The sequence below is a fragment of the Desmodus rotundus genome, chromosome 7 (genome assembly GCF_022682495.2).
Source record: "Desmodus rotundus isolate HL8 chromosome 7, HLdesRot8A.1, whole genome shotgun sequence".
Lineage (NCBI taxonomy): Eukaryota > Metazoa > Chordata > Mammalia > Chiroptera > Phyllostomidae > Desmodus > Desmodus rotundus.
The window spans coordinates 13,238,551-13,265,590 of record NC_071393.1 but is presented as its reverse complement, the minus strand read 5'-3'; the positions used below and the strand labels follow the sequence as shown (position 1 = coordinate 13,265,590).

The following is a 27,040-nucleotide window of genomic DNA, read 5'->3' as shown; positions in this document are numbered from 1 at the left end:
TCAATATGAAAAGCTGAACTCTTACACTTTTAGAAGAAAATATGGCAGAATATCTTCATGAGCTCTTCCACAGCACAAAATTCTCTTAAATAGCACCCCTCCCCCACCAAAAAAAAAAAAAACGAAAGGAAGACTGATGAAACTGATCACATTCAAATGAAAAACTGCTGGACTAATGAGTAAACAAATAAACTGCGAAAAGCCACACAACCAGCCCAGGAAATGGCGTTTCCAATGTGTGCAACTCGCGAAGGGCTGTAACCCAGGATAAATGAAACACTCCCTCGAATCAATAAGAAATGGGAACAATAAATGGGCTCGGGCTCCCCGGAGGCCCCGGGCAGGAGAGGAGACCGAGGCGGCGCCAGACAGAGGAAAGATGCCCCCTCCCCGGTCACTGGAGACACGAAAGAGACGCAACAGTGACACAGCTCCGTAGGCCATTAGGACCCCGGCTAGGATGCAGCTGGGCAGGCTGGAAGCACGTGCAATGTCGGGCCAGGCTGGAGGCCTGCACCCTCCGTGCCCCACAAAACTCCCCTCCAGCTGAGCTCCTCAGCGCTCGGGGGGCAGACACACCTGGCGTGCCTGTCAGCCGGGCCGCGTGAGTATATTGCATGTCAGTATCCATCCAAACACCAGAAGGGCATGCCCTGGTTATCATAATGAAATATGATAACATGACACAGCATGTGTAAACTCAAAATTATAGCATCCCTTTTCTTTAAGTAGCAAACAGATACAGACAGCAAGGTCCATTGACATCGAGTCTGAAAACACGCAAGGAAAGATCTCTATCTAATCAAGGCTGTGGCAAAATACAAAGACGTGCATTGGGGATTTGGTCCCCAAATTACTGGTGGCTCCAGGGAGGACGGGAGAAAGGGTGCTGAGCGGGGGAGGCTCACAGGGGGCTTGGACTGTATCTTTTTTTAAAGAAGAATCTCAAGCACACATGAAATAGGGTGGAATGTTAATACTGAGCAAAGCCGAGTGATGGTACCTCACGTCCATTATCATTGTCTCTCTACTTCTCTCAACGCTTTCAAGGCCCCTGCACGGTGAGCACAGGGCTGGCCCCAGGCACTGGCCCTTCATAGAGACCCCCCAGTATCCCAGTATCCGCACAAGACAATCAGCCACGGTCCTTGTAAGAAGTGTGTGCAGATCCTCATCCGCAGAGCCCTTCCAGCAAGGGATAAGGTGATCTTTTAAAAAGACCATTGGGGGTTCTGCTGTCCAGGCCAGTGTGCCCCCCCCACACCCAGCACCCTCTCCCCAGGGCTCCACCCCCTTAGGCCTGCCTTGCTTCGCCTGATCCCGGCACCATTACGCTCTCTGGGAGCTTCCTTCAGGGAGTGCTCACCCCTGGCCCTGAATGTTTCCGGCGCACCTGGTGTGGGGCACTGGGCCACCCGGTTGGGGGAGCATCTTCCCACGTGACCCTTGCTTCAGGCCTTGAGGCGGATACTATTGGCCTCATAATAGCCTGTCCAGGGGTGCTCAGAGAAGGAGGGGCAGGGCAGGGGGAGCCCAGGTCTATTGGACTCCTGGGCTTCCAAGGCTGTCTGTCGGCCTTCGGGCATTCCCAGGCCTGATAGCATGCCTCTTTGAACGAGCTCCTCATTTACAATGCTTGCTGCATCACATGATGGGGTGAGTGTCAATCTGACACAAATCTCCCCCCTCGGGTGGCCATTATCCCGGACTCTGTGTCTAATTGGGGAGGGTTGTGGACGTCAAGCCAGGAGGCAGAGTGGCCGTTGGGGGCAGGCATTTTTAATCCTTAAAAGCATCATGTTATGGCACTTTACAGAAGAAGACGCTTACAGGGTTGTTATCAACAGAGAAATACAAATTAAAACCACAATGAGACATGACCACACACTCACCAAAATAGCTCATATAAAAAGACGGGAAAGAGCGAGTGTGGGTGAGACCACTGGTGGGAGTGTAAATTGATACAACTTTTCAAAAACCATTTGTAGTATCTTCTAAAGCTGGACAGAAATGTATCCTATGCCCAGCAATTCTCCTCCTAGGTATATCTCAAAAAAAAGTACACGGTGTCCACCGAAAGACATTTGTTTACAGCTGCTCTGTGCTTGGCAGCCATGCCCTAGAAACAGTTCAAATGCCCACTGCAGCAGTGGGTAATGAACTACTTTATTTAGGGGATAAATAAACTGCGATATAGTGTGAATGCCACACTCCAGTGCACACCAGCAATAACTGATGGTGCGTCAAGGTTTACAAGAGGCACGCGCTAATCTGCGGTCTTAAGAATCGAAGATGCTGTTTTCCTCTGGTGAGGGCAGGGGCTGGTAGGTGGCGTGTGGGAAGCTTCTGGAGGGCTGGGGGTGCTCCGGATACGCCCCGATCTGGGTAGCCGTTCTGTGCATGTGTGCTTAGTGCAATTTAATCAGATGTCCATGCATGATTGGCGCCTTTTTAATATGTATGTTGTACCTTAATTCAAGCGTAACTTTGTTAAAAATGTGCTCTAGACTGTGACCTGTGGCACGGTTCGTGCCTGACCTGGGCAGGAGACCGAGGGGCTGCAGAGCGCCCGCTGGGAGCCTACCTGAAGGCAGCTGGGCCAGGTGCTTGAATGCCAAGTGCGTGTTCTCCCGGCAAGCGGTCTGGCTGTCGTTTAGCAAGAAGGACAGTGCGGCGATGATGTCATGCTCCAAAAAGCCTTCTCTGGGGAAGAGAAGTTGGATTTAGATGCAACTAAGACCAAGCTTGGAGAGGACCAGGAAGAACCAAGAGTCAGCTGCCCACCCGCAGCGCCCCCCACCCCTTGGATTCTGAACCCGCGCTGGCTGCTGCAGACCACATCCCTCTGGCTTCCCGAGAGAGAAGGCAAAGGCCTGGAGCGGACAACATATTACGGATGCCCTCTAGGCTGTGAGAGTAGCGTGGCTGGGGTGGTGGTGGTGGAGAGAGCCGCAGCTCTGCCCCTCCCTTGCTGGGGCTCCAGCTCAGGTTCTTTGTGCCCTGGATCCTCCCTTTTACTCCTCTGAGCCTCAGTCTTATTGTCTGTCAAATGGGAAAGAGGCAGCACACCCTGAACTGCCAGCTGCGTGACAGCCTCGCTCCCCCCGCCCCGCACTGAGGCTCCCTCCCTCTGCTCCCGGCGGAGGTGCCTCCAAACCTGTGTGTGCCTATTAGCCTTGCTGTTAAAATTATATGAGTTAATTAAATATTGGGTAAGCCAATTAGAGGAGAGAAGAGGCTTTTTTTTTTTAATTTCCTTATGAGAAGACTCAAAAGTGATTCTCTAAAAAAAAAGTGAGGTGACTGTAAAAGACTCTGCGAGGTTTTTGCATACAGATTACTTCATTAATTTCTGAGTTTTCACTCTACTTTAAAAAGCCAAAGCTGCAAATTAGATGAAGTTACGGGTGTGGTGTAAGCCCGAAAGAGGATGGGAAACACCCACCGGGGGCCCTTATCCAGGAGAAGGCCTGAGCGGCACAGAGAGACTGATGAGTGCCTAGTCATTTGTGTTTGGGGTTAACACCAACTGTTTAAAGGGAATGTACAATTTCTCCAATTCCTGGCTTTTTAACCATTTCTTTTGATTAACCAACTAACTGCTACCCGATCTCATCTGTCGAGAGGACTTCTGAGGTCCCGTCCCTCAGGGCTGGGGTCGGGAATAGGTGAGAACTCAGTGCCCAGCACACAGGACGGGCCCCGCCCAACTGTGCTTCTGCCGCACTGGCTGGGACGCAACCAAGTGAGGAGTCCTGAGTTGTCCTTGGAGAAGAAAACAGCAGGGGGACACCCAAGCTGCCGGGCTCTTCCCTGACTACCTGGCATGAGGTGTCTGAGCCTCTTCAGTCAGCACCCAGCCACCCACCCCGTGGCACCCCTGCTTTGTAAATCTGCTGTGTTTGTCTTAAGGGCATCTGCCCCAACTGCCAGCAGGCAAGGAAGAGGGGGGCAGGGAGAGCCAGGTCCCCCAGGAGGCTGTCCCACGTGTGGACCATCATACAAACTAACTCCTCGGGGGACGAGACGCCAAGCCTCAGGCTCCCACCCTGACCCCTGACTGTCACTGCTTATGTGGGCACGACAGGGCAGTGGGTTTCAGCGTGGGCAGGTCCTTTGCGCTTGGCAGGCCCCAAGCGCTCCTGGCTTCAGTTATAAGGTGGCCATCGAACCCCGGGAGAACTTGAGAAGTTGCTCCCACTCAGTTTTGGCCCTTTGCATGTCTTCGTCTGACATGGGGTGGTAGAGTGAGCCAGGGTTTTGGACTCCTGGGCCACGCGAGTTGCCTCACTCGGGTCAAGGGGAGGAATGGTGGAGCACACTGCAGAACACATGCAGGCAGGACGCGTTGGGTCAGTGCCGGTGTCCTTACCACCCCCACCCCAATGATGTGGCCACAGTGGGTGCCTCCTTCCCCCCACCCGCCCCCAGACCTCCTAGGGCCAGTAAACAAACCTATCTTCACTGGGCTGATAGTTTCCTTAGACTTGCCCAAGTTCAAGCATCTCTGCCTCTCAGCATCCATCACTCCTCGCTGGGGAGGATGGACTACCTAATGTCCACATCAGGGCCCGAAAGAGAAAAGAGGAGCAGGAAGAAGGAAAGACGCTTCGCTCCTCTGTGCCCCTAAGGTACGAAAGCACTGGCCCTAGGTCAGCCACAGAGCAGCACCGCCAGATGCCACCCAGGGTCTTGCCAGGGCACAGAGCAGGAAAGGGAGGGGCCCCGAACACCCTAGGCCAGGGCTCCCACCCCCATCCACTGCTCTATCCCCTGCTTGGTGCCTGTGAATTTGCAGCTTTGGTCTCTCTACAGTAGAACAACAATACAAAGGCAATAATGAAGGAATCTGCATGCTAAAACCTCCCAGAATCTTATTTTATTTTATTTTTTACCCTCATCCAAGGACATTTTTTTTTCATTGTTTTTAGAGAGAGAGGAAGGGAGAGAGAAAAACATCTATGAGAGAGAGAGAGAGATGCATCCGTTCGTTGCCACCCAGAGGCACCCAGAGCAGGGATCACTGAGAAGACCAGGGACCTTGCGCATCCAGACGGGGTTGCACGTACCTGAGCCCAAACTGGGGATTGAGCTCGCAACCTTAGTGTGTGCCCTGATCAGAATCGAACCAGCAAACTTTTGGTTATGGGACGACACTCCAACCAAGTGAGCCACACCGGCCAGAATCTTTTACAATCAGTAAACTTTTTAAAAAGAGACTCACTCTTGAGTCTCACTGTGGAACCACCTCCCCGCATGTACCCTGCTCCTAGCAATTGCACACGGAACCTGAAATTAGATCCCAGAGAGGAGTCGGGGAGCTGGGGGGAGGTCAAGGGTACTGAGGGACCAGGGTGGCCATCTGGAGATGGCCCCGAGTAAGCAGGTGGGTGAACTCAGACACTGCAGGGGAGGGAGGCTTGCAGTCCCTGAGAGAGGAGCGGCCACCCAGAGCAACACATCCGAGGTGTCCCAGGCTGAGCACTTCAGGCATGTGAACTCATTTAGCTCCCTGCCCCACACGCAGTCGCAGACGAGGCCACTGAGGCACAGAGGGTTTGGGGACAGATGGAACTGAAAGACCTTAGGTTCTGTGAGATGCCGTGCCACCCCTGAAAGGATGTGAAGCTTCTCTGAAGGGGTGTCTGTTGTCTACAATAAATGTGCCCACAGCAAGAAACACCCTGTCCCTGTAGCGTGTTTGGAGCTACATCCCAGGGGTGGGATGCAGCTCCAAAGCCTGACATTGGTTTCCATAAGCAGCAGCCCACCTGCCCACGTTATGGGCTGCCATGATAGACAGCACCTCCGTGGCCTTGATCCGCACCAGGTGGTTGGTATCCTTCAGCAAAGTTTTCAGGCTCTCCAGGCAGCCTGCAAGGAGAAGAACCTTTGAACATTTATCAGTCTCAAAATTCAGCTAACCCAGAATTCAACGGGTAAGCTAACATCAGGCACCAGAGATTTACTGGAGGTTTTGCTGCCTTGGGGTGTGGGGGAATCGGTTAGGAAGTGTTTCAGTCGTTGCGGGGAGCTCCGTGTGCTCACTCCAGGGACCGTGTCGTCTAACGCCCTCCTGCATCTCCCCGCATACTTCCTACCAGTGCCTTCTTCTCTCGCAGTCCGCCACGGGGGTAAGAAAATGGGCTCTGCCTTTGGGGAGACTCGGATCCAATTCCGACTCTGTCCCCAACTAGTCCTGAACCTTGAGTGGGTTACCCCCAGGGATACCAGACTGAGCACATAAGAATCATGCTTTGTTTTTTTATCAGGCCACTCTCACCGCACGCCCCTTCTCTGTACCTCAGTTTTCTTACCTATTGGCTGAGAATGCTCCTTCCCCCCACCCCAGGGCAGGTGCTGAGGACTATGAGAAAAATGACACGGCGTGTAGGGCGCTGCTGGCCCAAAGTCAGGCTTATTAAAGAGCAACCTTTACTACTGAAGCTCCACCAGGTGCTCAAGGCCATGCTAAGACCACCGCCACCTCTTGTACTGAATCAGCCCCTCAGCTAAGGCCGGAGGGAGAAGCGGCAGTTCACACTCATCAATGTGCCTGGTCTGGGAGACGGGTGGTCATGCCACTAAAATCACCTCGACTTTTATTTTGGTGATCAGGAGAATGGGGAACAAGGGACAGAGGTCCCAGATACCACGCGGTTTCCATAGAGCGTGCACCTGCGGATGAGACAGATGAACAGGGCTGCTTGGCGGATTTGTGGCCATCTGGTCGAGCCATAGCAGAGAGTGCTAGTGTGTGGCTTTGGGTCAGCGGCTAGGGGTGTCTTGCACGGACTGACCGACCAGCTGGGAGAAATGCTATGAAGGGACCAGCTCACCTCAGCTCCTCCCACCTCAAGCTACTCTGTGTCTGTCCATCCAGATCCTGGTCATGGTCACCTAGGCTCTGTTGACGCTCTCACCTATTTTGATGGCCACATAGATGTGTTCGGGGTCGTGCATGAGGTCACAGAGAGCCATGAGGGCTTTCTGCCTCGTCAGCAGGTCATCCGACTGCAGCTCCTCGTTCAGCTTGGGCAGGGCCCGGCAGCCATAGGCGATGGCAGCCTGGGTGGGGTTGATGTTGGGGGGCTGGTACATAGAGATCCGGGTGTGGGCCATCTTTCCACACCTGCAGAAGATGACTCTCCAAAGTTTCAAAATGCAGCTCTGCAGAAACCACTGACAAAAAGAACCCAAAATGTTGTCATTCTTACTACTGTGATTTAGAAGCTAACTCTCATTTGATCCTCAAAACTGTAAGCACAGCTGGGTGGTTATTTTTACAGCCATTTTACAGATGAGCACACGGAGGCTGAGAGCAATGAAGGGATCTGCTCAAGGTCACGGTGAAATGCGTAGCGGCCCACACTGCGTACTCCAGAGTTGTCCCATGCTCAGCCACAGAAGAACCACCCACGATTTGCTAATATGGTCACTAATTGAGTGTTTATCTGCTTATCTTGTGCCAGAAATACCTGGTATCTACATCATCTAACCCAGAAGAAGGGGACTTGGATTAACCTCATTTTACAAAGGTGGAAGTTGAATTTTAGGGGCAAGTGACTTGTTGGAGGAAACAGAACTAGTAAGGTCAGAAGCCAACATTCAATCGGGGTCCAGCTCATTAATCCATCAGGGACCCATATTCTGATGCTTCTGCCACATCCACGAAAGTGGAATTCAGAAGGAATTGGGGTGAACAAGGTTAAAAGGTGAATTATTTTTATTACACACACACACCCCTTGAGCAACTCTAGGCAGTGTGGTTTAATATTAAGAATGGGCTCCAGGCCCAGGCCATGGGTGGCCCTTGACAATTTCTTCCTCTCTCCGTGTCTTTCTATAGCTGCAAAAGGGACTTGATAACAGAACCTCTGTTCCTCTCTCCCAGAGCCCGCTACACCAGGGCTCCAGGTATGTTGGCTGTGGTTATTATTATGGTGGCGGTTGTTGCTGCCAGGGTTTCGTGGCAGTGGCAGGTCCCAGCCCTGTAGGGAAGAATCCTGGAGGATTCTACTCCAGTTAAAGAAGTGAGCCGACTCTGATCCTGGGCACCAGGTGACAAGGGGAGGCCCACAGCCAGCGGGGTTGGGAGAAACGCAGCCCTTTCTGATGTGGGCTCCGCTGGCAGAGAACAGTGGGCCCTGGGGCGGGGGCCTGCCCTCCTCTAAGGGGCATGGGCAGCAGGAGTCTGGCTGCGGATAAGAGAGCTTTGGGGTGTGAGGACACAGGACCCTTGTGAGCCAGACTGGATGGGGCTGGGGGCCCCCTGTCTTGGGACCCTGTCGGGTCGCTGCCGGCTCACCTGCCTCAGCTCCCTGGGTCCGGGTAGTGCGTGCCCGTTGCCAGGCGACCTGGTTGCTAGGCGACTCCGGAAGCGTCCGGTCTGACGCTACACACTTGGCGCCCACTGCGCAGGCACGAACAGCTCCGGGCTGCGACTGGCTGGCTGTAAAGAGGGGACAATGATACCTTACAGTGTTACTGTGGGGAACAAAGGCGGCTCAGCTTTGTTTATGGAACGGAAAGGTAGGGAAATGAATGTGTACTCCTTTCCCTGTACTAAACACTTTGTCTGCCTTTAATCCTCAGAGTAACCCCGTGAAGGGGGTAACGTTATCCAGTTTACAGACAGGAACCTCAGGGGGGTTTCGTAGTTTGCCAAAATCACAGGTCAGATCCCAAGACTGCCTAGCCCTGGCCCAACCTCCTTGCTCTGCAGGCTCGTTGCCTGGTAATGACAGATCGCCCCTGCAGTGGACCCAACACACAGCTCACTGGATCAGTTGTGCTGGAAAGCCAGCCAGACCCAGTCATCACCTGTATAGAACCCTCTGTGGCTCCCCAGAGGCCCCAGGACAGAGTCCAAACCTCTAGCCTGCCACTCAAGACGCTGGCCGATGACCTCCTCCAACCATGCTCGACTCTCTCTTTACCCTCCAAACGGCCAACTCTCTCCTGCATCCTGGGCTGCTTGTAACATCAGCCACCTCTTTGGCCTTCAGGACAACGTGGTGGTGGACACTACTTCTGATGCCTATCTCCTCCCCACCTCCAAGTCAGAAAATGATCCCATAGTGTAATTACCTCATGGCACACTTCCCTTCCCTAATTCTCTATTTACTTCTCAGTTCCTCCCAGAAGACTCCAATTTCCCTGAGGGTGGAGACTATGTCATCCTGTCTACTTGCCTCTCCAACGCCAGCAATATACCAGGAGGCTTTGAGTAAGTGTAGAACAAATGAATGGGTAAGGGACTTGAACCAAGCTTTATACTAACCTACAAAGCCTTTTCACCATCTTGTATGATCCGCACAACAAAGTAGATAGTCCATTTTACAGCTGAGTAAACTGAGGCACAGGAGCGGGTGGATCCCTAAGCCTGGGCCCATAGCAGTGAAACTCACTAAAAAAATGCACCAAACGTCAGCCTCCAGCACGTTTATCTTGAAATGAAGGTAACTGACTTAGACCTGTGTGCCAAGGATCCCCTATGGTGGCTTGGGGATCTGCCCCCTACTGCTGTCCCTCTAAGGAAGTCAGTCGTAAGGGTCCCTCTCTAACCCAGAGCACCCTAGCTTTTTCAGGAAGGTGGTATGGAAAGCACGGGGCTGAGAGTCAGGAAATCTGGGTTCTGATTCTAGTTCTAACTCACTAGGCACATCCTTCTGATTGTGTGAGCCTTAGTTTCCCAGCCTGTGAAATGGGAAGCTGAATGAAACAGATTCTCAAAGCTGGGAACCCTGGGCCTCTCAGAATCTGGATATACAGTCTCTCTCTTTTTTTAATTGCCCTTCAGTTTTATCATTTTTCAATCTCCTTTTTATTTTTGGAAATATACATACAACATTCTGCATAGCATGCTAATTTGTGAAAGATAAAAATGTAATAACCACCTGTTTATTTACCAAACAGAACATCACCAATGCCTGTGTTCTCTCCCTTTCCCCATATCCCTTCCTCCTCTCCAAAGCTAACCACTGTCTCGTTTTTGTGAGTACACAGTCTTTACCAGCAGCCCTGGAGGCCTTCTAGCACCGCATGCCTCCCTGTCTCAACAGAAACTAGCTCACAGGGGCCAAGTAGCTTGGGTCAGCTTTTAAACAGCCATTAATTACAGGAATTAATTTTGTTGCATGAGCACTAGAAGCTAGGCAATATGGTATTCAGGCACCATTAGATTCAGAACAATGCAGATTAAGGTCCCTAAGTGGTAGGTATGTCCATCACTTGCCACTGCCAGGTGCGAGGCTCCAATCAAATGCCAATATTACAGCCAGAGTTCTTATGCTGTGATTGCTGAAAGGCAGAGGTGTCTGCAGGAAGGAGTCCAAGGAGGAAAGCACATCAAAGTACATTAGAGCTGACATGTACTGGAAGGGCCAGAGATGGGGGACATTACTGTATTCTGTGTTCCAAATTATGTATTTTCATTTGAGTTATTTATTCAATAGCAATGTATACACATAGAGAAAAATCCCGAAAGTATAAAAGAAAAATGTCTCCCTCGGTCCCCAGACAACAAGCTGTCCACACCTGTGGCAGCCACTGGTATCTTTCCAGAGGTAAGTTACACTTATACAAGTAAACATGATTTATTTACTTTTTAATGTTGTGGCAGCATACTTCAAACACTGTTCTCCACCTTCTTTTTTTGATTTAATATTTGTTCACCCACTTGACATTCACTAAGTGCCCGCTCTGTGCAGGCACTGTTCAGCCCGCGTGATTCATCGGTGAGCTGAATACAAAACCCTCTGCAGTCATGGCTCTCGGTGGAGGGAGATACACAATCAACACAAACGATAATGTTAGAAAATAGTAAGTGCCTGGAGAAACAGGCCAGAATAAGGGGTTGGGAGAAGGCTGCAACTGTAAACAGGATGCTTAGTGAAAACCTCCTCTAGAGGTGACATCTGAGGAAAGGGAGCCATGTGGGTATCTGGGGAAAGAGCATTCCAGACCCAGGGAACAGCCAGTGCAAACACCTGTGTGCCTGGCCTGTTAGAGGAACAGTGGCAAGGATGCCACTGGAGTCAGTGGGGGATGGGCTTCGGGAGGTTGGTGAGCACTGGACAATGAGGTAAAAAAGGAAATGGGGCCAAGGCAAATCACATAGCCACCGAAGCCATGATAAAGACTTCATTAATCTGCGAGCCATAAGGAGACGTTAAAGGGTTTGAAGCCAAGGATGGACATAATCTGATCCCTGTTGTAACGGGAAATCCTGCTGAACTGGGAATAGAAGGGGCAACGGTGGAAGCAGGAAGATCAGTTAAGGGGACAGAAGATGGCTCGGACCAGGGTGATGCCAATGGAAGTGGGAGGAAGATAGAGAATATTGGACAAAATTTCAGGGTAGAACCTATAGCATTTACTGATGTATGAGATACAAGATGTGAGAAAAGGGGCAAGAGATCTTAAAGATCCCTCTATACCAATATATAACGAAAACTATGAAGTATTTAGATAACCAGAAAAGAATCATATTTAATAAATGAATACTTAAACACTTCATATCATAATCCCTACAGGTTTGAGCCCCAAGCCCTCCTGGCTATGTGGATTGTCGAGGCCATCGGGCGCCCCCGGCTCTTCACTGCCAGCCCCACCCAGACCACGCCCCTGGATTCCAGTCCCCACCCCGGCCGCCCTGAGCCCGCCCACTACCCATATCCGGTCCCGCCCCGTTACTATGGTGATCGCTGGCGCTGCGACCGGCAGGCAATAGCCTTTCCTAGCGCCCGCAGCTCCCTCTAGGGCAGGCTCTGGTTGCTATGGTGATGGCTCGGGCAGGCAGCTTTGGGACTCTTTCTACCGCGAGCCCCGCCCGGACCCAGCCCCCGACTTCCAGGATTCGTCAGGTGCCCTCCAGTCCCGCGTGGCCCTCGTTGCCATGGTGATTGCTGCAGCGAACCCAATCAGACCAGGCGGCGCAGAACCCCAAGCCTTCTGCGGCCGCTGCGGGTGAGTCCGCCACCCTACTCCTACCCTCAGCCCACCTCCGTAATGGCGCGTCTCGGAGGTCGGAGTCGGGAGGACGCCGCGTCCCCCGCTCGCCTCCCACGGCCATAACCTGAACGCGACCTGAGGCCCTGGGGCCTCGGCGTTTCCTGAACCCCACCCTGGGTCAGGCCCATGCTGCTGGGCCTGTAGGAGCGCTGGGTCAGAGCGAGGAAGACAGCAGGCCTCGTTCAAGGCCACCGTAGAGGGGAAAGGGTGCAAACAGAAGGAGGAGAGGTAGGACTTTTGAATAGGCGTCAGGGGCCCGGTCCTGGGTGTGCTGACAGGCCTGTGGGCTGAAACCTGAGGACCTCGGCCCACCCAGAGCCTCCATCCCTTAGAGACTAGGAGCAGGGACACCCCCACCCCCATTCCACTTCCTGCACCCGGCCTGCCTGCGATATTTGTGCCTTTGTGCGGTGCCTCATTCATAACCAGTCCTCTGCTCTGAGAGGGGCGGCAGGAGGAGGGAGCTGCGGGTATTCTGGACTCCCAGGTAGGGCGGGGCAGGCCTGCCCCTTCGCGCCACCCCCGCCATAGGGCCTGCAGATTGAAAGAGATGATGACCTCTGGCCCATACTCCTGACGGAGGAGAGGAGGCTTGGATCTGCTTTCAAAGCTACTGAAAAGTTAGGCATAAACTTGCACGTGAGTCCTCAGGGTTTGGCACAGCTCCCTAACTCTCTTTCCCCTGGTTGGGTCTACAGAACTCTCTGGAAGGATGAAGTCCTCCCTGCCGCCTTTGGGGCCCCCTGTGAGCCGGGACCGCGTCATCGCCAGCTTCCCTAAGGTAGAGAGTCACTAGGCCGGACTTTTTGTGCACCCAGGGTTTCCAGACACCCTGTCCACATCTAGCTTTCCCCACCTGCACTCACCACCAGAAACACATCAGGTGAATCAGGGAGGTCATTCCCTTGCTGACAGACTCCAGGAACTTACCAGTCTTCTTGAGAAGCTGGGAGACATGCGGTCAACTTGACCAAAGTGGGGCAGCATGATAAAAGGGTGAGACCAGAAGACAGTGTAGTGTGGAGGTTAAGGGCACGGACTTGGCAATCCGGGGTGTCAGTCCTGAATCTGTCGTTAAGCTGTGTGACTGTGGGCAAGTTACTCAACCTCTCAGAGCCACTGTTATGTAGGCTGCCTGGCTCACAGTAAATGGGAGCTCCCTTGCTGAGGGTGGTCATTGTTGTTCTTCTTCTTATTATTATTATATTATTAAAACAGCACTCCAGTTTCCTGACACCAAATCCAGGGCTCTTCCCCCTTTGTCCTTCTGCCTTCAGTTCCTGTTTAAAACTGAGCTCTCTTCCATTTATATTAAAACCCAACTGTAATGTATGCAGGAATGCAAATTAGTACAACCTCTGTAGGGGGAGTGAGATAATCTTTCCCAACATTGCAATGCCCTCACCCTCTGATCCAGCATTTCAAGGCCAGGCATTGCAACAGTTTGTAAAGCTAAAGGTCAGACACAAACTAGATGTCCTTGGAGAGAGGGCTGCTTAGTCAACAAAATGCTACTTCCTGACACAGTGGAGGAGGAGTGAGGCAGCTCTCCAGGTGCTAACGCGCAGTGAGAGCCAAAGCAAGGAATGGCGCGGTGTGTGTGGCGCACTCCCACGTGTAACAAAGAAGATGGGAGCACAGAGATGTATGTGTTTATACATGCAGGAAATAGCTTTGGAATGATGCGTAAGATCAGCTCTCAGTGGCTGCCTCCATTTGACTGGGGAGGGGCGTGGAGGGAGGAGTCTCCATGGAGTGGCCTTCTTATCCTGTGAATCCTGTGCCTGTGCTGGTAGAGAAGACGGAGGGGGCTGCGAGTCATTCCTTCTCCCCCTTTGCTGCTTTCCCCCACAAAGAAAGCCTTGATGTCTCAGACCCACGGACAGTTCCCCCAGGATTTTCTCTTATCAGGCTCAGGCAATTACTTTCCTATAGAGCTTGAGAGTGGTACCTGGGGATCACGGAGACTGGCATTTAATGAGCTACAAGGAAGGGAAGTGTGATTGGCACAAAACAGTCCAGGTCTCATGGGACAAAGCACCTCATTTACAGGGCAGGACATTTCAGAGGCTCAGAAAGGTGGGGAGAGCTGCCTAAAGTCACACGGCTGGGCATGGTGGAGCCAGGACTCAGCTGAGGCTGACTCTAGGGCTCTGACTTTCCCCGACCCTGAGGCATCTGACCTGTTTCCACAGAGGGTGAGATTCTCCCCCACTGCCTGTGGCAGTCAGGGGTCACGGGCCACAGTTGGCCAAGTTCATCCTGTCCCCCAGGACCACACCATTTCACACCTGAGAAATTTGTGGTCAGGTGGAGCAAGTCCTCTCTGCTCTGTGTGCCTCAGTTTTCCTGTCTCTAAAATTGGCTCACACTCCCTGCCCAGCCTTCCTTATTACACTTCTCCAATCCATCCAAAATTAGGGGGTTCCTTTAACGACCAGCGTGCCCAGGTCGGGCCCCGATTTGAAGCTGACATGTGAGCCGACAGGAAAAAACAGCCAGCTTTCTCCTGAGGTCCCCAACACTCTTCTGCATGACTGTGGGCTGCTGGGCCAAGCTGTTCCCCTGCATCACCCACTTAATCCTTCAACAGCCAGGTGGAGAGGCACTGTTAGGAGCGTCCCCCCTTTGCAGATGAGGAAATAGATTCTGCAGGGTTCCATAACTTGCGTTTTCGCAAAGTTTCTTCCACTGTCCCTGCTGCCTCAGTCACCCCTGGAGCTGAGAGGGCACGTGGGCTAGAGCAGAGCCCATTTCGATGCCTGAGAGTTCAGAAGAAACGATAAGGCTAGGGAATGTGGCAAAGCCCCTGCCACAGGGGACTTGTGGGTCCAAGTAGTGCCTTGAGGGACAGAGCAGTGGCCCGGGCCGCCACTGCTGTGTCACAGCAGAGCACGCCGGCAGTCTCCAGTGACGCGGTTGTCTCCATGTCCTTGCCACGCTCTATGCTTAGCCCTGGCCAACCTGAGAACAAAACACAGTGGTCATCTGAAGTTTGTTTTTCTCATTCTAAAACAAATGATATTCAGCATGTGCTGTGGCATCTCAATAGCCATGAACATTTGCTGAGCGCTTAGTCTGAGCCACGCTGGCTCTATGCTTTACACACATCATCTCACTGTATGCCTCTGAGCCCCTGAGATGGGGAAATGGTAGTTCAGAGACCTCAGGCAGCTGCCTAGGGTCACACGGCAGCTAAGGGCAGATGCAGGTCTTCTCGACCCAGAGGCTGTGCTCCTAAACCACTGCCCAGCTCTGCCTTCCAAAAACTGTGGAAGACCTTGAATGCCTTCCCCGACATTCTCCATGTACATGTGTGCATATTTTAAAAACAAAAACAGCATAGGGACCTGTAGAAGCGATGAGGGGGTCTGGGAGCTGAAAAGAGCCCTTGGAGCCCACCCGTCTCATCCCACAAGGACCAGAGGGGACAGAAACCTGCCACCTGCCTACAGGAAGGGCACAGCCGCCCCAGGTGAGACCCAGCTCTCCCAGTCCCTACCTGAGCTCTTCGGTCTGGCTCTGCCCCTGCGGCTCCTCCTCAGGACTCATGAGACCCTGGAATCTTGAGGCTGCTGACAAGACAGAGGATGGATGTGACAGAGGAATTGGGAAAGCTAATGAGGCTGCCAGTTGTGAGGCTTAAGGAGAAAATGCTGGGCAAGAAGTCACCACCTTACTGCCCTGCTTGGTGATAGAGCCACAGCTTTGCAGGGTGATGTGCCCATTTGTCTGTCTGTCTGTCTGACTCTTTCCAGTGGTACACGCCTGACGCCTGCCTGCAGCTCAAGGAGCACTTCCACGGGCAGGTCCATGCCGCCTGCCAGCGCAGGAGCACAGGGGCCGTCGGGTGAGCACCGCCCCAGCTCACAGGGCACGGGGTCGGCGGGTGGCAGGAAGGAACGAGTGCATGAGTGAACGGGTGAACGCACCAGGGAAACCCTTACCCAGAGTGCACCAGTGCAACCCAGACCAGGCCTGAAGATGATGGGAGTTTTATCTGGCCTCACTGGGCACACTTCTGCCATAGAGAACAGCTTCTGTTTCTCAGCCTGAGGCTTCAGTGTTTGTCTTCTTCTCTTGTCTGTAATGTTCTTCCTTCAGACCTCGGTATAGTGTCAGGTCCTCTGCGGGCCTTCTCTGAGCCCCTCACTACCCCTGCCCCCAGCGCGGGTGGGCGGAGCACCCCCCCCCCCCCCGTGTGCTCCTGCGCCCCACACACTCACCTCATGGGACTGCAAGTTTGGGGTAAGGGCTGTGTCTGCCTTGCTCCTTCCTGGGCACAACCGACACAGGGATCTTGCCACACTCACCGTCTGCTGAGGGAGTTGGCTGAGCTCACAGGTGCCACACAGGTGTGGGGAGGCGGCAGTGGGGGCCCAGCTCTGAGGTCCCAAGGTGGCTCAAAGTAAGGCTGGGCGCAGGTCGGAATGACCAAAGCAGGTGCAGCCATGGGGTGAAGTACTGGCCGCCCGTTCGGGAGCTCTGGCTCCATGGCCGGTGCTTCACGCAGATTGCCCCTGACCCTGCACACGAGCATGAGAAGTGGGGAAGCTGGGGCACAGAGGGTGCCCCCACAACACCTCAGCAGTGCCTTTACTCCTTCACCTGAGAAGCAGCGTGAGGGGCACCCCATTCCAGAACTAGCGGCCACCTGGGAGCAGAGTAGACACAGCCTCTGCCCTCACAGGCATGGCCAGGTGAGCTGCACCAGGTCACCAGGTGACACAGAGGTGCCCTCTTGCTGTCTGCAGGCACAGGTAGTGCCTGGTCACATGTTACCTGTTGAGCTTTCTCACGAGCTGCAGAAACTCAGAGTATCAGCCCCAGCCCCAGGAATGCCGCTGCATTGAATGCAAGACACTCCCAGAGTGAGTGGCAGCTGCTCTTGGTGAGCACGGTCCCCAGAGAGCCCGAGAACCTCAGAGCCAGTTGACCTCACATCGCAGTCCAGACGTGCAGACCTGAGTTCCATCTGTCACATGCCTCTTGGCCTGGCTGGGCCTAGCAGACACCTCCAAGGGAGCAGGCGTGCCCCACTCAGGGAGTGACTGCTTGCAAGGAGGGAGAGGGAGCCTATCAGGTGTGTAGCCCCAGGGGCAGGTAGGAGGTGCAGGGGCCCTGCCTCCAACCCTGTGCTGTGTCCCCTGCACATGTGGCCCTGGATCTGCACCCTCAGTGTGCTCCAGGTTGCTAGCTGCACCCCCAGCTTGGATGCAGCCCCACCTAGGGCTCCTCCTTCTGCTTCCTCATTTTCCGGTATCCAATTCTAAATCTCACTCAGGACTTGGGCCCAGCACAGTCAGGGGTACAGTCCCCAGGACAAACACAGGCTCTCTTGCCCTCCTCTCTGATGGCCAGGAGTGGACACAGACTTCCCAGAGTGTCTCAGCAGGTGTTCCGTCCCCTGTCCAGGGTTGAGGGTGGCTCACAGGTGGAAGCGCAGGGAAGGAGAAGCCTGTGTGTGTGAAGATGCTCTTGTGACCATGCTTGACAGTAGCACGGCCACCTTCTTCACAGGCTCAGCCTCTCCAAGGTGGTGGTGGTTGGTGACCTCTACGTGGGCAAGACCAGCCTCATCCACAGGTAAGCACGCCAGCCACACCTCCCAGCGCCAGGCTGTCAGGACTTTGCCTGGGAGGCCCAGATGACAATGTCAGGGTCGAGACAGACTGGCAGCTTGGAACCACACCCCATGGAAGGGTGTAGGGAAGTCAGGTCGTTGGTGGGGTCAGTGGAGAGTGTGGCATCCCAGGAGCCTGGCATGGGTCACACTGTGCCCCTGGGGCCATGGGCTCACGCCTCACCGACCCATCTGCAAAAGGATGCCCGGTTTCTCCTTCTTTGTCCCTGACTTGCAGCGTCTGCTGCAGCCCCCCGCCTGCACGGCTGCTGTTGGCTGCCCCCGCGGCCTGTCTCTGTGGACCTCCATCCCCGCAGCAACCCCCAGCCAGTGCTCACTGCCGTGAGCCAGCGTCCTGCAGCCTCTCTGACAATTCACTCCCACAGGTTTTGCAAGAACGTTTTTGACTGTGACTACAAGGCCACCATCGGAGTGGACTTTGAAATCGAGCGCTTTGAGATTGCCGGGATCCCCTACAGCCTCCAGATGTAAGTCCCTGTCCTGCTGATTCCTGCGCGGCTCATGGGGGCTTTGAGGAGACCCTTGGTGAGCTCCCTCTCGACTGTCCCGCGGCACTGAGTGAGGGCCTGTCTGAACAGGCAGGGCTGTCCCCACACCACCCGCACCTGGCCATCCGTGGTCCCACTCGCCAGGCCAGCAAGGTGGCCTCTGGCAAGTCACATCAGGTCTCTGCGCCTCTGATCCCATCTGGAAAACCGGGCCAAAACTGGGTCCCTGTGTGCCAGGCTCTATTGGAAGCCACGTGGTCCGCATGCCTTCCCCAGTCCTGATGCACCTCCCCCTGACCCCGTTGCCCTTGCTCTGCTTTCCCTCTGTCTGTCTTCTTCCCTGCTGGACCCCATGCCTCTGCCTCTCAGTGGCCACTGGCTCCCTCCCCTCCCCTCTAGTTTCCCTCAGAACGGCCCAGAGTCTCTTCCCCCAGGTGCCCACCTTCCCACCAGAGCTCTGAACCTTGTCTTCCCTCTCCTCTGGTGCATGGAGGATGCTGCAGGCCTCCCCGTACCCTGGGCCCTGCCGTCTCCTGCATGGCCCCCACCGCATCCCAGGCCCTCCCTCCTTCATGTCCTCCATGCTCCCCTGCTGGTGTTTACCAGGCTTCTGTCCTGGTCCTTTCTCCTCTCTCTCCCCCTGGGGTTCACACCTGCTCCTCTGCCTTCATTCCTCAACCCTCCATCCCTGCCCAGGCTGGGCTGGGATCTGTGGTGATCAAGATGGAGCTCACCCTCTCATGGGCCTCAGCTCCTAACTCTGTTGAGACTGCCCCTTTCTCTGAGGACTTCTATAGCCCCAGTGTGGTCATAGAGCCAGGTGGTACCACTGAGTCTCACCCAAGGGGGAGCACAGGGTCAGACCAGAGCAGAAGAGGCTGTGGAGGTGCAGGGCTGCAGGACCAAGGGGCTTTCGAAGCAGGAGAGCTGAGAAGAACAAAGAGCTAATGGAGGCAGCCTAGGTGGAGCCATGTAGTGAGTGGCCTGTGGCTGGGATCACCACTGTGACCACAGGCTGTATCTAATTAGAGGGCCCAGGACAAAATAGGGACGCTGTCCTGGCTCAGCCTCTCATTGTCATACATTGAGGCCATTGCCAGCCAACCAAATGGCCTCACCTCCAGGCCACCCATCCAGCTTCCCACCTAGAGTCATCTTCAGAAGTAAAAGAGAACGTGAATGAACGAATAAAAGAATAGAACCAAAAAGTTCTGCATCATGGTGATCCCTTGAAAAAATTTCACACCACCGATATCCTTTTCTGGCTTGTCTACTTGTCCGTTTGTTGAGAAGAAAAAAAATGTTTTTGTTTAGAGAGAGGGGAGGGAGGGAGAAAGAGAGGGAAACATTGATGGGACTTTTTTATTGCTCTTAGAGAGAGTGGAAGGGAGGAGAGAGAAACATCAATCAGTTGCCGCCTATATACACCCCCACGGGGGATCCACCCCACAGCCTAGGCGTGTGCCCTAACCTGTGATCAAACCAGCAGCCTCTCAGTTTTCAGGACAGTGCTCCCACCAACTGAGCCACACTGGCCAGGGCAAGAGAAAAATTAAGGTTTGATCTGTCGATGTTATAAAGGGATAGATTTTCAGACTCAGCCCTGCACGTTGACTTCCCAGCCTGGTCCCAAACCAGGGCCAGCAGGTCGCAGCATCTGCATCCCTCTCTTCTGTAGGGTGCCCAGGGCAGACATCATGAATCAATTGTCACATTCTTTTCCACGGAGCCAGGGCTCAGTTTCTCCAGAGAGCCAGAGCTAACTGATCAGTCACCCAGGAGACACAGACCATGTCCCTGTTAGACACCTGCACCCCGATCCAGGCGCTGAGCAAGCCCTCCGCTGCAGTGCAGAAGGTGGAGCCATGGCCCGGTCATGTGTGAGCAAGTGGCAGAGCTGCAGCTGGCCATCCACCCTGGGGCCCTGTCCCATTCACAGGGCCTGCTCCGTGGGTGCGCTTCCACGTCCTCAGAGCCAGCACATAGGGCATGGTCTCTTTTTCAGCAGCACAGTCACAAGGGGCTGAGCTACAGCTCCTCGCGCCTGGGCAGTGGAACTACTGAGGCCCTGCCCTTCTGCCATGGGTACAGTGCACCCAGCTAGGGAACTCCCCCATGGGGCACCCTAGAAAGGGACCCTAGGGGCTTGGGGGTGGGCACAGCAGGCACTTCCTGAAGCCCATGCAGCTGGCTTGGGCCCTCGGGGTCTGCCGCCCATGGCCCCACCGGCCTCCTGAGCTCTGACCACTGTAGTCACTTAATCTGCCACCTCTCTGTTTCCCTTTCTCTCTCTGCCACTGCACAGCTGGGACACAGCAGGGCAAGAGAAGTTCAAGTGCATCGCATCTGCCTACTACCGGGGTGCCCAGGGTGAGCAGCCGGGTGGTGGCAGCGGTGGGGACCTCAGCGTCACGCAGCAGAGGGCTCTGTGCAAGGCTCTACAGCGAGAAGTCCGGGCCATCCGCGCCGGCACCAAATCTGGCCCCAAGAAGCACTGAGAAATGCTCAGCCCAGTCAGAATTGGCCTCTGCAGTCACACCCTTTGGGGACCGTGTGGCGATGGGTGCTCCCTGTGCGTCTCGGCACCACATGCAGCTCAGAAAGACTCACAGAGAGAGAAGTGTGTGTCCAGAGAACCTAGAAAGGAGAGGAGGGGGTGGGGGGCGGCTAGGCCACTGATGAGAGAGCCGGGGGGTGCGGGCTGCATCTCCCTGTTTCCAGCCCTCACTGCTCCCCTAAAATTGTTTCCCCAAAGCTGGTTGTTGCTGATCGCTCTCACAGCATAGCTGCCATTGGTTGAAAGTCTGCCCCGCATCAGGTCTCGAACCAAGAGCTTTTAAAATAGCTGCTCTGGCTTAAACCTCACAGCAGCCCTGAGAGCTAGAGGTATGGTTCTCGCCCTTTCACAGATGGGAAGACAGGCTCTCAGCAGCTAAGGCCTTCAGCCGAGCTCCCTTCACTGTGCGTGGCAGAGGGGAGATTTGCACTCAGCAGCCTCAAGCTCGTCTTGCCTCTGTATCCCCCACTGTGGCCGCACGGCTGGGTGTGGGTCGGAGAGGGCGTGGGAGGGTGAGTCATGAGGGACAGCCATTGGGTATCTCCTTCCCAGCCTCCACTGTGGAGGCCAAAGCTGAGGGCTGGGGTCCCACCCCGGCAGTTCCTGGCAGCAGGGAGCCGCCTGAAGGGAGTGCCCCCTGTCACACTGTGTTTCCCTTACGTCTCACTGACCAGCTCTTGGCTTTTCACCACATGTGCAGTGATCATCACGGCCTTTGACCTCACTGATGTGCAGACTCTGGAACACACCAGGCAAGTCGGGGAATCTGCAGCCCCTGGGGTCTCCCTCAGGCTCAGAGAACCACCTGAAAGGGCTCCCCAAGTCTGGGCCCATGAGCTGGGGCCCCAATGGCAGGTGTGAGTGACCGGCTCGCTTGTTAGGAATGCCCACAGGCCACTTACGCCTCAGGTGCCTTATGATCCTTCAAGATTCACACCGTATGCCGAAGTCAGGGCCACTCAGGGTGCGCAGCCAGCAGGGCCTGCGCCTGCTCTAATGCTCCGCTGTTGCCGTCTTGAAAGCCTTACTGTTGGATGAAGGGCCTCGTGTTTCCATTTTCCCGGGCCCTGCAAATTATATAGCAGTCCTGTCTGAAGGAACATGATTGGCATTTGTTGTCTTGGGCAGAGACCTGGTTAAGAGAGCTGGCTGGCAACATGACCAATTCTGGGAGGCCCTCCTGCTTCTGCTGGAAGTCATCCGGCTAATGGACCAAAGTGCCCTTCACCTTGCTTCTGTTTGGGGACTCACCTCTAGCATCTGTCAAGCCCTGGGAGGGAGGCCAGGGTGACTGTACTGGTTGGTGACAGTGCAGGACTCACCCAAGTTGACTTGGAACAAGGGCAGAGCCATGGCCAAGACTGGGTCTTCACCTCCTCTGACCGGTGCTCTTGCAACCCCATTCCCCTGTAGCCCAGCCGAGGCCTATCTGGCTTTAGGACCAGCACCCTCTCAACCAGTGTGGGTCAAGGTCCCCTCCTGGCATCTCCCACCTCAGTGCTCCCAGCCCTGGGGAGGAACCCGGGTCTGCACCCATTCCCTGGTCTTGCTCAGGCCTCTCTGGATGGGTAGGGCTGTCTCTCAGCCCGTTTCCCCCCGCCCCAACCCCCTGTGTGTTCCAGGCAGTGGCTGGAGGATGCACTGAGAGAGAACGAGCCGGGTTCCTGCTTTGTGTTCCTTGTGGGAACCAAGAAGGACCTTCTGGTGAGCAGGGGTGGCCACAGGAAAACGTAGGTGCTTTCAGCCCAAGCTTGGGAGAGGGAGGGTAGCACTGACGTGGCTAGACGAGAGTTTGAGGACTGCAGGCCTGGGACCGGAAAGTTAGGGGCGCTCTTCTCAGGGTGGCACAGCTGGCACTAAGACTTGCCCGGGGCTAATGGGGTCTCACCTCCTGGGGAAGGCATCCACTACCTGCCCCCAAACTGGGGCCTGCCCAGCCCAGGGTGAAATGGGGAGGAAGGAGGCACACTGGGAGGCTAGCAGCCCCCTCCTTAGGTGCCTCCTTGAAGAGGAGCCAATTCTCCCAGTCAAGGGCAGCGTGTGAGCAGGCGGAAGTGGAGGCTGTGCACCTGGCCAAGGAGATGCAGGCTGAGTACTGGTCGGTGTCGGCTAAGACAGGTGAGTGGGCACGGGCCTTTCACCACAGTGGGCTTGGGGCCAGCTGTGGGGGACTCACGCATTTCCTTCCCAGGGCCTGTTGAGTGCTTGCATCAGAGCCAGCTGTGCTGATGATGGTGAGGGTGACACGTGACCCTCTGGGCAGGTCATTTTGTCCCTGTTAAGTCCCTGTTAAGTAGCATCCCAGGGTGGCAGTGCCAGGTCTAGGATTAGAATTCAGCCCTCACCTGTAACACCTGCAGCTTCCTGCAAACAACCTGTGGATGCTGGATGGGAGACTCCACCTGGCACATAGAAGGTCCCAGCAGCAGGGGGCTCCTATCCCGTCCCTGGGTGTCATCGTGGGAGACACTGAAATATTACTCATGGCCTCCAGCCCTCATTCAGATCCCACCTGATCTGTCCCCTGGTCCCTGAGCCACCTTCCCACATGGACCACTGCTCACTATGGCCCCTGAAAGATGCCCAGCATCTCAGGGTCTCAGTATCCTCATCTGGGAGGCAGGTGATGCTATTCATCTCATTTTATTTGTAATGGAAAGCATGTTTGAAATTACAAGAGCCATGTGGAAGATAGATTACACTGAAAAGAAAGCAGACAATGCAGAGCAGCAAGGAATGGACTTTGAAAACACAGGTTGCTGGGGGCGCGAAATGAAGTGGCGTGCAGTGAGTGCCAGCGCACAGAGGCTCTGGGGCGGGGTCACATCGGCAAGGCTGCCCCGCCCTGGTGAGGGGCAGGGGCCGGCACTGCCCAGGGGCGGCCTAAGGGACGGCCGAGGGTAGGCGCCGCTGGGAGAAGACCACCTCCAGCCCAACATGAGCAAAAAGGGGCAGCACCCAGGCCTGGGGACCCCTGAGGGTGGCCCTGTGCCCTGTGAGAACCCTCCCTCTCATCGGAGCAATGGCAGGCTCACTGAGCCCCCGTGGGCCAGGCAGAATGCCCTGTGCACTGTACAAGGCGTTGGCTGTACATGGGGCGGTGTGCATGTGGGCGACTGGACCCCGGCCTGGCCCAATGGGCGGCTGCCTCCACCTGGAGGAGGGTTTAGGAGGCTCCACTCGGGGGCTGGCAGTACGTACTCATCCTCACAGCCGCCCACTGCAGGGGCTCTCACCACTCAAAGAGCAGGCACCTTTCTTCCTGCTCGCATGCGTCCCCATGCCTGGCCAGCAGGAGGTGCTCAATACCGACTGATGGGAAGAATAGATCCGGCAAAACCTAGGCGCAGAGATTTGAGGAAGCTGCTTGCGCAGGTGGCCAGAGTGGGGAGAGGGGTAGAGCCAGCTGGGGAGCTGGGCCAGCTGTCCAGTCCCCTGCACTGCACTGTCCCATGGAGCCCCAGAGGTGGACTACCCTGACCCTCATACCCACTGGCTGCCGTCCAGATGCTCTGCAGCTGAGGGTAGGGGTGGACAGGGTCACAGCTGTTTTGTGGGCTCACAGGGGAGAACGTGAAGGCCTTCTTCAGCCGTGTGGCTGCCCTGGCGTTCGAGCAGTCGGTGCTGCAGCACCTGGAGAGGAGGAGCAGCTCCCGGCTCCAGGTCGGCGATGGAGATCTCATCCGTGCGTACAGGCAGCGGGGGCGGGGTGGGAAGTAGGCCTGTGACCTAAAATCCACGTCCACCACCCTCCCATCCCCTTCTCTGTGCTGTCCTTTCTCCCATCACTCTGACCTCAGCCCTGCAGCCTCCCTGACCCCACCTGCCAGCTCAGACTCCTCCCTGGCTTCCCTTGTCTGCCTGGAAGTCTCCTCATGGGCCATGCCGAGCATTCCAGGTTCCACGGACATGTCCTGGCTCTCCCAGTACCTGCCTTTGCCCACTCTGTTCCACCACCTGGAATGTGTCCCTGTGCCAGGCCTTGAATAAGAGGCCTTGAAGTTCAAGGTCACAGCTCTGACCAGCAGTCACCAGAGGGTATCAGTAGGGAGTCCCGTCCAGTGTCCCTGCAGGTCCCTGTTTGATGCCAAGTGACTTCTCCCTTTCTTACAGATATGGAGGGAAGTCCATCTGAGACCCAGGAGAGCAAGAGGCCCTCCAGCCTGGGTTGCTGTTAGCTGGGGACTGGGCCTCCGCCCCCCACACATGCGTGGGCAGTGCCTTCTGCGACTGGGGAGAGGTGACATGGAGCCTGAGCTTTGTGACATGCCTGTCTGCCCACCGCTCCAGCGCTCAGCCACTTCTCTGGAGCAGGTCAGGAGCCAGGAAAGTCCCTCACTGCCTGCCCAGGGCCCCCACACTGCCCAGCGCGTGGGGGCCCAGTGGTGATATCTGGAAAGCCAGTCTCGAGTCACCAGTCCACGCTGGCCTTGGAGGCCTCAGACTGCGGACAGAGGACACTTGTGCCCCACGGCCCACAGCCCTTGCCCGCAGCACACGTCAGCACTCCTCCCAGGTGCTCTTCCTCAGCTTTCCTGAGTCGACCTCCAAATCCTTCTGATCTCAGCGGTCCAGGTATGCAGGACTTGTCAGAGTCGGCACTCACCGGCCCTCCCTGCCTGGGACTTTGACTTTTACGACAGGACTCGCGTTCTGGTCTCCCTGTCTGCTGGCCCTCTGCTGCAGTCTCGCAGGGTCCCTGGTAGCCTTGCCTCTCTGGAGGAGGGTGGATGAGAAGGCCTCTCTGGCCCCTTCTCGTTGAGGGTCCATCTCTGCTCCTCCTCGATCCCCAGGGTCCTGCCCTCTGGTCAGTGGGCAAGGACCAGCGGAACAGTCCACTCATATTCCTCTGGCCCACCTGGACAATGAATTTCTCCAACCAAGCTGCAGGAAAATGACTGCCCAGCTGCCCCTGGGGTAACTAACTCACTGCGACAGCCCCTGAGCATGGCACGGCCCTGCTCTGCCTCCGGCAGCAGTCCTCCAAACTCTGCTGGGCTAGTGCCCACTGTTGCCCTCGCTACCCTTCTCTTCCACTGGCCTGGGAACAAGGAAGTGCTGGGCTTGCCCCTCAGGACCTTTATAATGGCGTCCACGTGTCCTTGGAGGACATCAGAGGCCCTGCAGAGTCGAGCGTGCTCCTGTCTCTACCGCCCCTCCCGCACACCGGGATGGGCTGGAACAGCACAGGCCCGTCCAGCTCCTGCCCAGAGTGCCCCGTCTTCTGCATGCCCTCCCGTTGCCCCTCCATGGGGGCTATTAACTGCCCTTCACACTCCCACAGCCCTAGGTATGTGCCCACTCATCCCTGCCCACCTAGCACCGTGAGCAGGCAGGCACGTCCAGACGCACCCCACCTGCTTCCCGCAGATGGCCGGCATTCTGCAGGCAGCCATTCTGGTGGGCGCTGTCGCCCGGCACCCCGGACGGTACCTGGCACACCACAGGCACTCACCGCTACTGCCAGAATCAGTGGGGGAGGACACCGGCATCTTTTTCTGTTTATTCCCCCTTCGCCACGTGCTTAGCGCTCTCATTTTTATAGATATAAAATACTTCTTTGTGTAAATCACTCTTAAAGGAATTGCATGCTAATTGTTAAATAAGAGTACAAAGCTTTGTACACAAAGTGGGTTGATAGTGCTTCTAGGACGTAAGCACTGTTCCCAGCCAGCAGAATCCCTCCCAGACTGTCCTGTGTGAGCACAGCCGTGACTCCTTGGCCTGTCTGTCGGTTAAGCAGAACGACCCCTGTCCGCACGCTGTCCGCACGCACTGTCTGGCAGCTTGCGTCCTTGACCTGCAGGAACCCCACGCACACATTCCGAGCGTGCATGCCCCTTCAGCAGCCGCTGGTTTTCCTTACGTGGAGGGACCAGAGTCCATTTACCTAGCCCTGTACGTGGGACGTTTGGTTTGATTCAGTTTGTAGCTTTCACAGGAGGTGCTGCGATGGTCACCCTTGTAGTTACAGCTTTGCACACTCAGAATTCCTGCTGGCCTCCTGGGGACTGTCACCCCGGTTTGGTCCAGTGCACACAATCCTGGGGGACAGGCCACACTGGGGGTGTATTAGGGGTGGGTTTGCAGCACACAGCAGAAAGCGTCGCAGGGTGGGAGGGCCTGGGCCTGGTGGGCTGGCGCTCTCCACGGCTCCCTCTCTCTGCCCCTTCAGGCCCCAGAACTGGGGGCAGTAACGGCATCCAGCTGTTACCAGCTCCTGAGCTGGACCCTCCCCGTCCGGTGTGCGCCCGCCCTCCGTAAGTGGCCCTTTATTGAACTGCCCTCGTGTTGCACACTCTGTGTGCTCAGTTCCCCTGTCAACACGGTGTCTCC

At 55.5% G+C, this 27,040-nt stretch overlaps 2 protein-coding genes across 11 annotated transcripts in view; one reads left to right on the top strand and one right to left on the bottom strand.

The window, feature by feature from the left end:
* The window catches only part of RSPH14 (radial spoke head 14 homolog), a 77,125-nt gene extending 69,946 nt beyond the window's left edge, over window positions 1–7,179 (bottom strand). Inside the window, exons 1-3 of the mRNA XM_024567114.3 lie at window positions 6,924–7,179; window positions 5,772–5,874; window positions 2,585–2,703 (exon numbers count right to left, since the gene is read on the bottom strand). Coding sequence (XP_024422882.2) covers window positions 2,585–2,703; window positions 5,772–5,874; window positions 6,924–7,122 — 421 coding nt within the window. The 5' untranslated portion in view covers window positions 7,123–7,179. The remainder of the gene's footprint in view (window positions 1–2,584; window positions 2,704–5,771; window positions 5,875–6,923) is intronic.
* A 4,661-nt stretch (window positions 7,180–11,840) lies between these two features.
* RAB36 (RAB36, member RAS oncogene family) lies at window positions 11,841–26,735 on the top strand. Of its 10 annotated transcripts, none has more exons than XR_011651405.1 (12): window positions 11,841–11,970; window positions 12,714–12,796; window positions 15,774–15,865; window positions 17,536–17,601; window positions 18,025–18,126; window positions 20,453–20,517; window positions 21,057–21,162; window positions 21,379–21,460; window positions 22,331–22,434; window positions 22,732–22,822; window positions 24,270–24,389; window positions 24,818–24,954. XR_011651405.1 is itself a non-coding variant. In XM_053927935.2 (12 exons), the coding sequence occupies exons 2-12, from the start codon at window positions 12,728–12,730 to the stop codon at window positions 25,091–25,093; spliced, it is 1,125 nt and encodes a 374-aa protein (XP_053783910.1). In that variant the 5' UTR covers window positions 11,841–11,970; window positions 12,714–12,727; the 3' UTR covers window positions 25,094–26,735. The 10 variants fall into 10 exon arrangements, 7 of the variants coding, with proteins under 7 accessions (XP_053783910.1, XP_071077991.1, XP_053783913.1 ...); XM_053927935.2 differs by having other exon boundaries at window positions 22,331–22,408; window positions 24,270–24,367; window positions 24,818–26,735; XM_071221890.1 differs by having other exon boundaries at window positions 22,331–22,408; window positions 24,818–25,017.
* Window positions 26,736–27,040: the final 305 nt, after the last annotated feature.

Excerpts from the sequence above, each read along its gene's own strand:
- RAB36 (XM_053927935.2), top strand. The coding sequence starts at position 12,728 with ATGAAGTCCTCCCTGCCGCCTTTGGGGCCCCCTGTGAGCCGGGACCGC. Across the intron at positions 15,866-17,535 it reads AGGAGCACAGGGGCCGTCGG|GCTCAGCCTCTCCAAGGTGG; the intron begins GTGAGCACCGCC and ends CCTTCTTCACAG. Across the intron at positions 22,823-24,269 it reads GTCGGTGTCGGCTAAGACAG|GGGAGAACGTGAAGGCCTTC; the intron begins GTGAGTGGGCAC and ends GTGGGCTCACAG.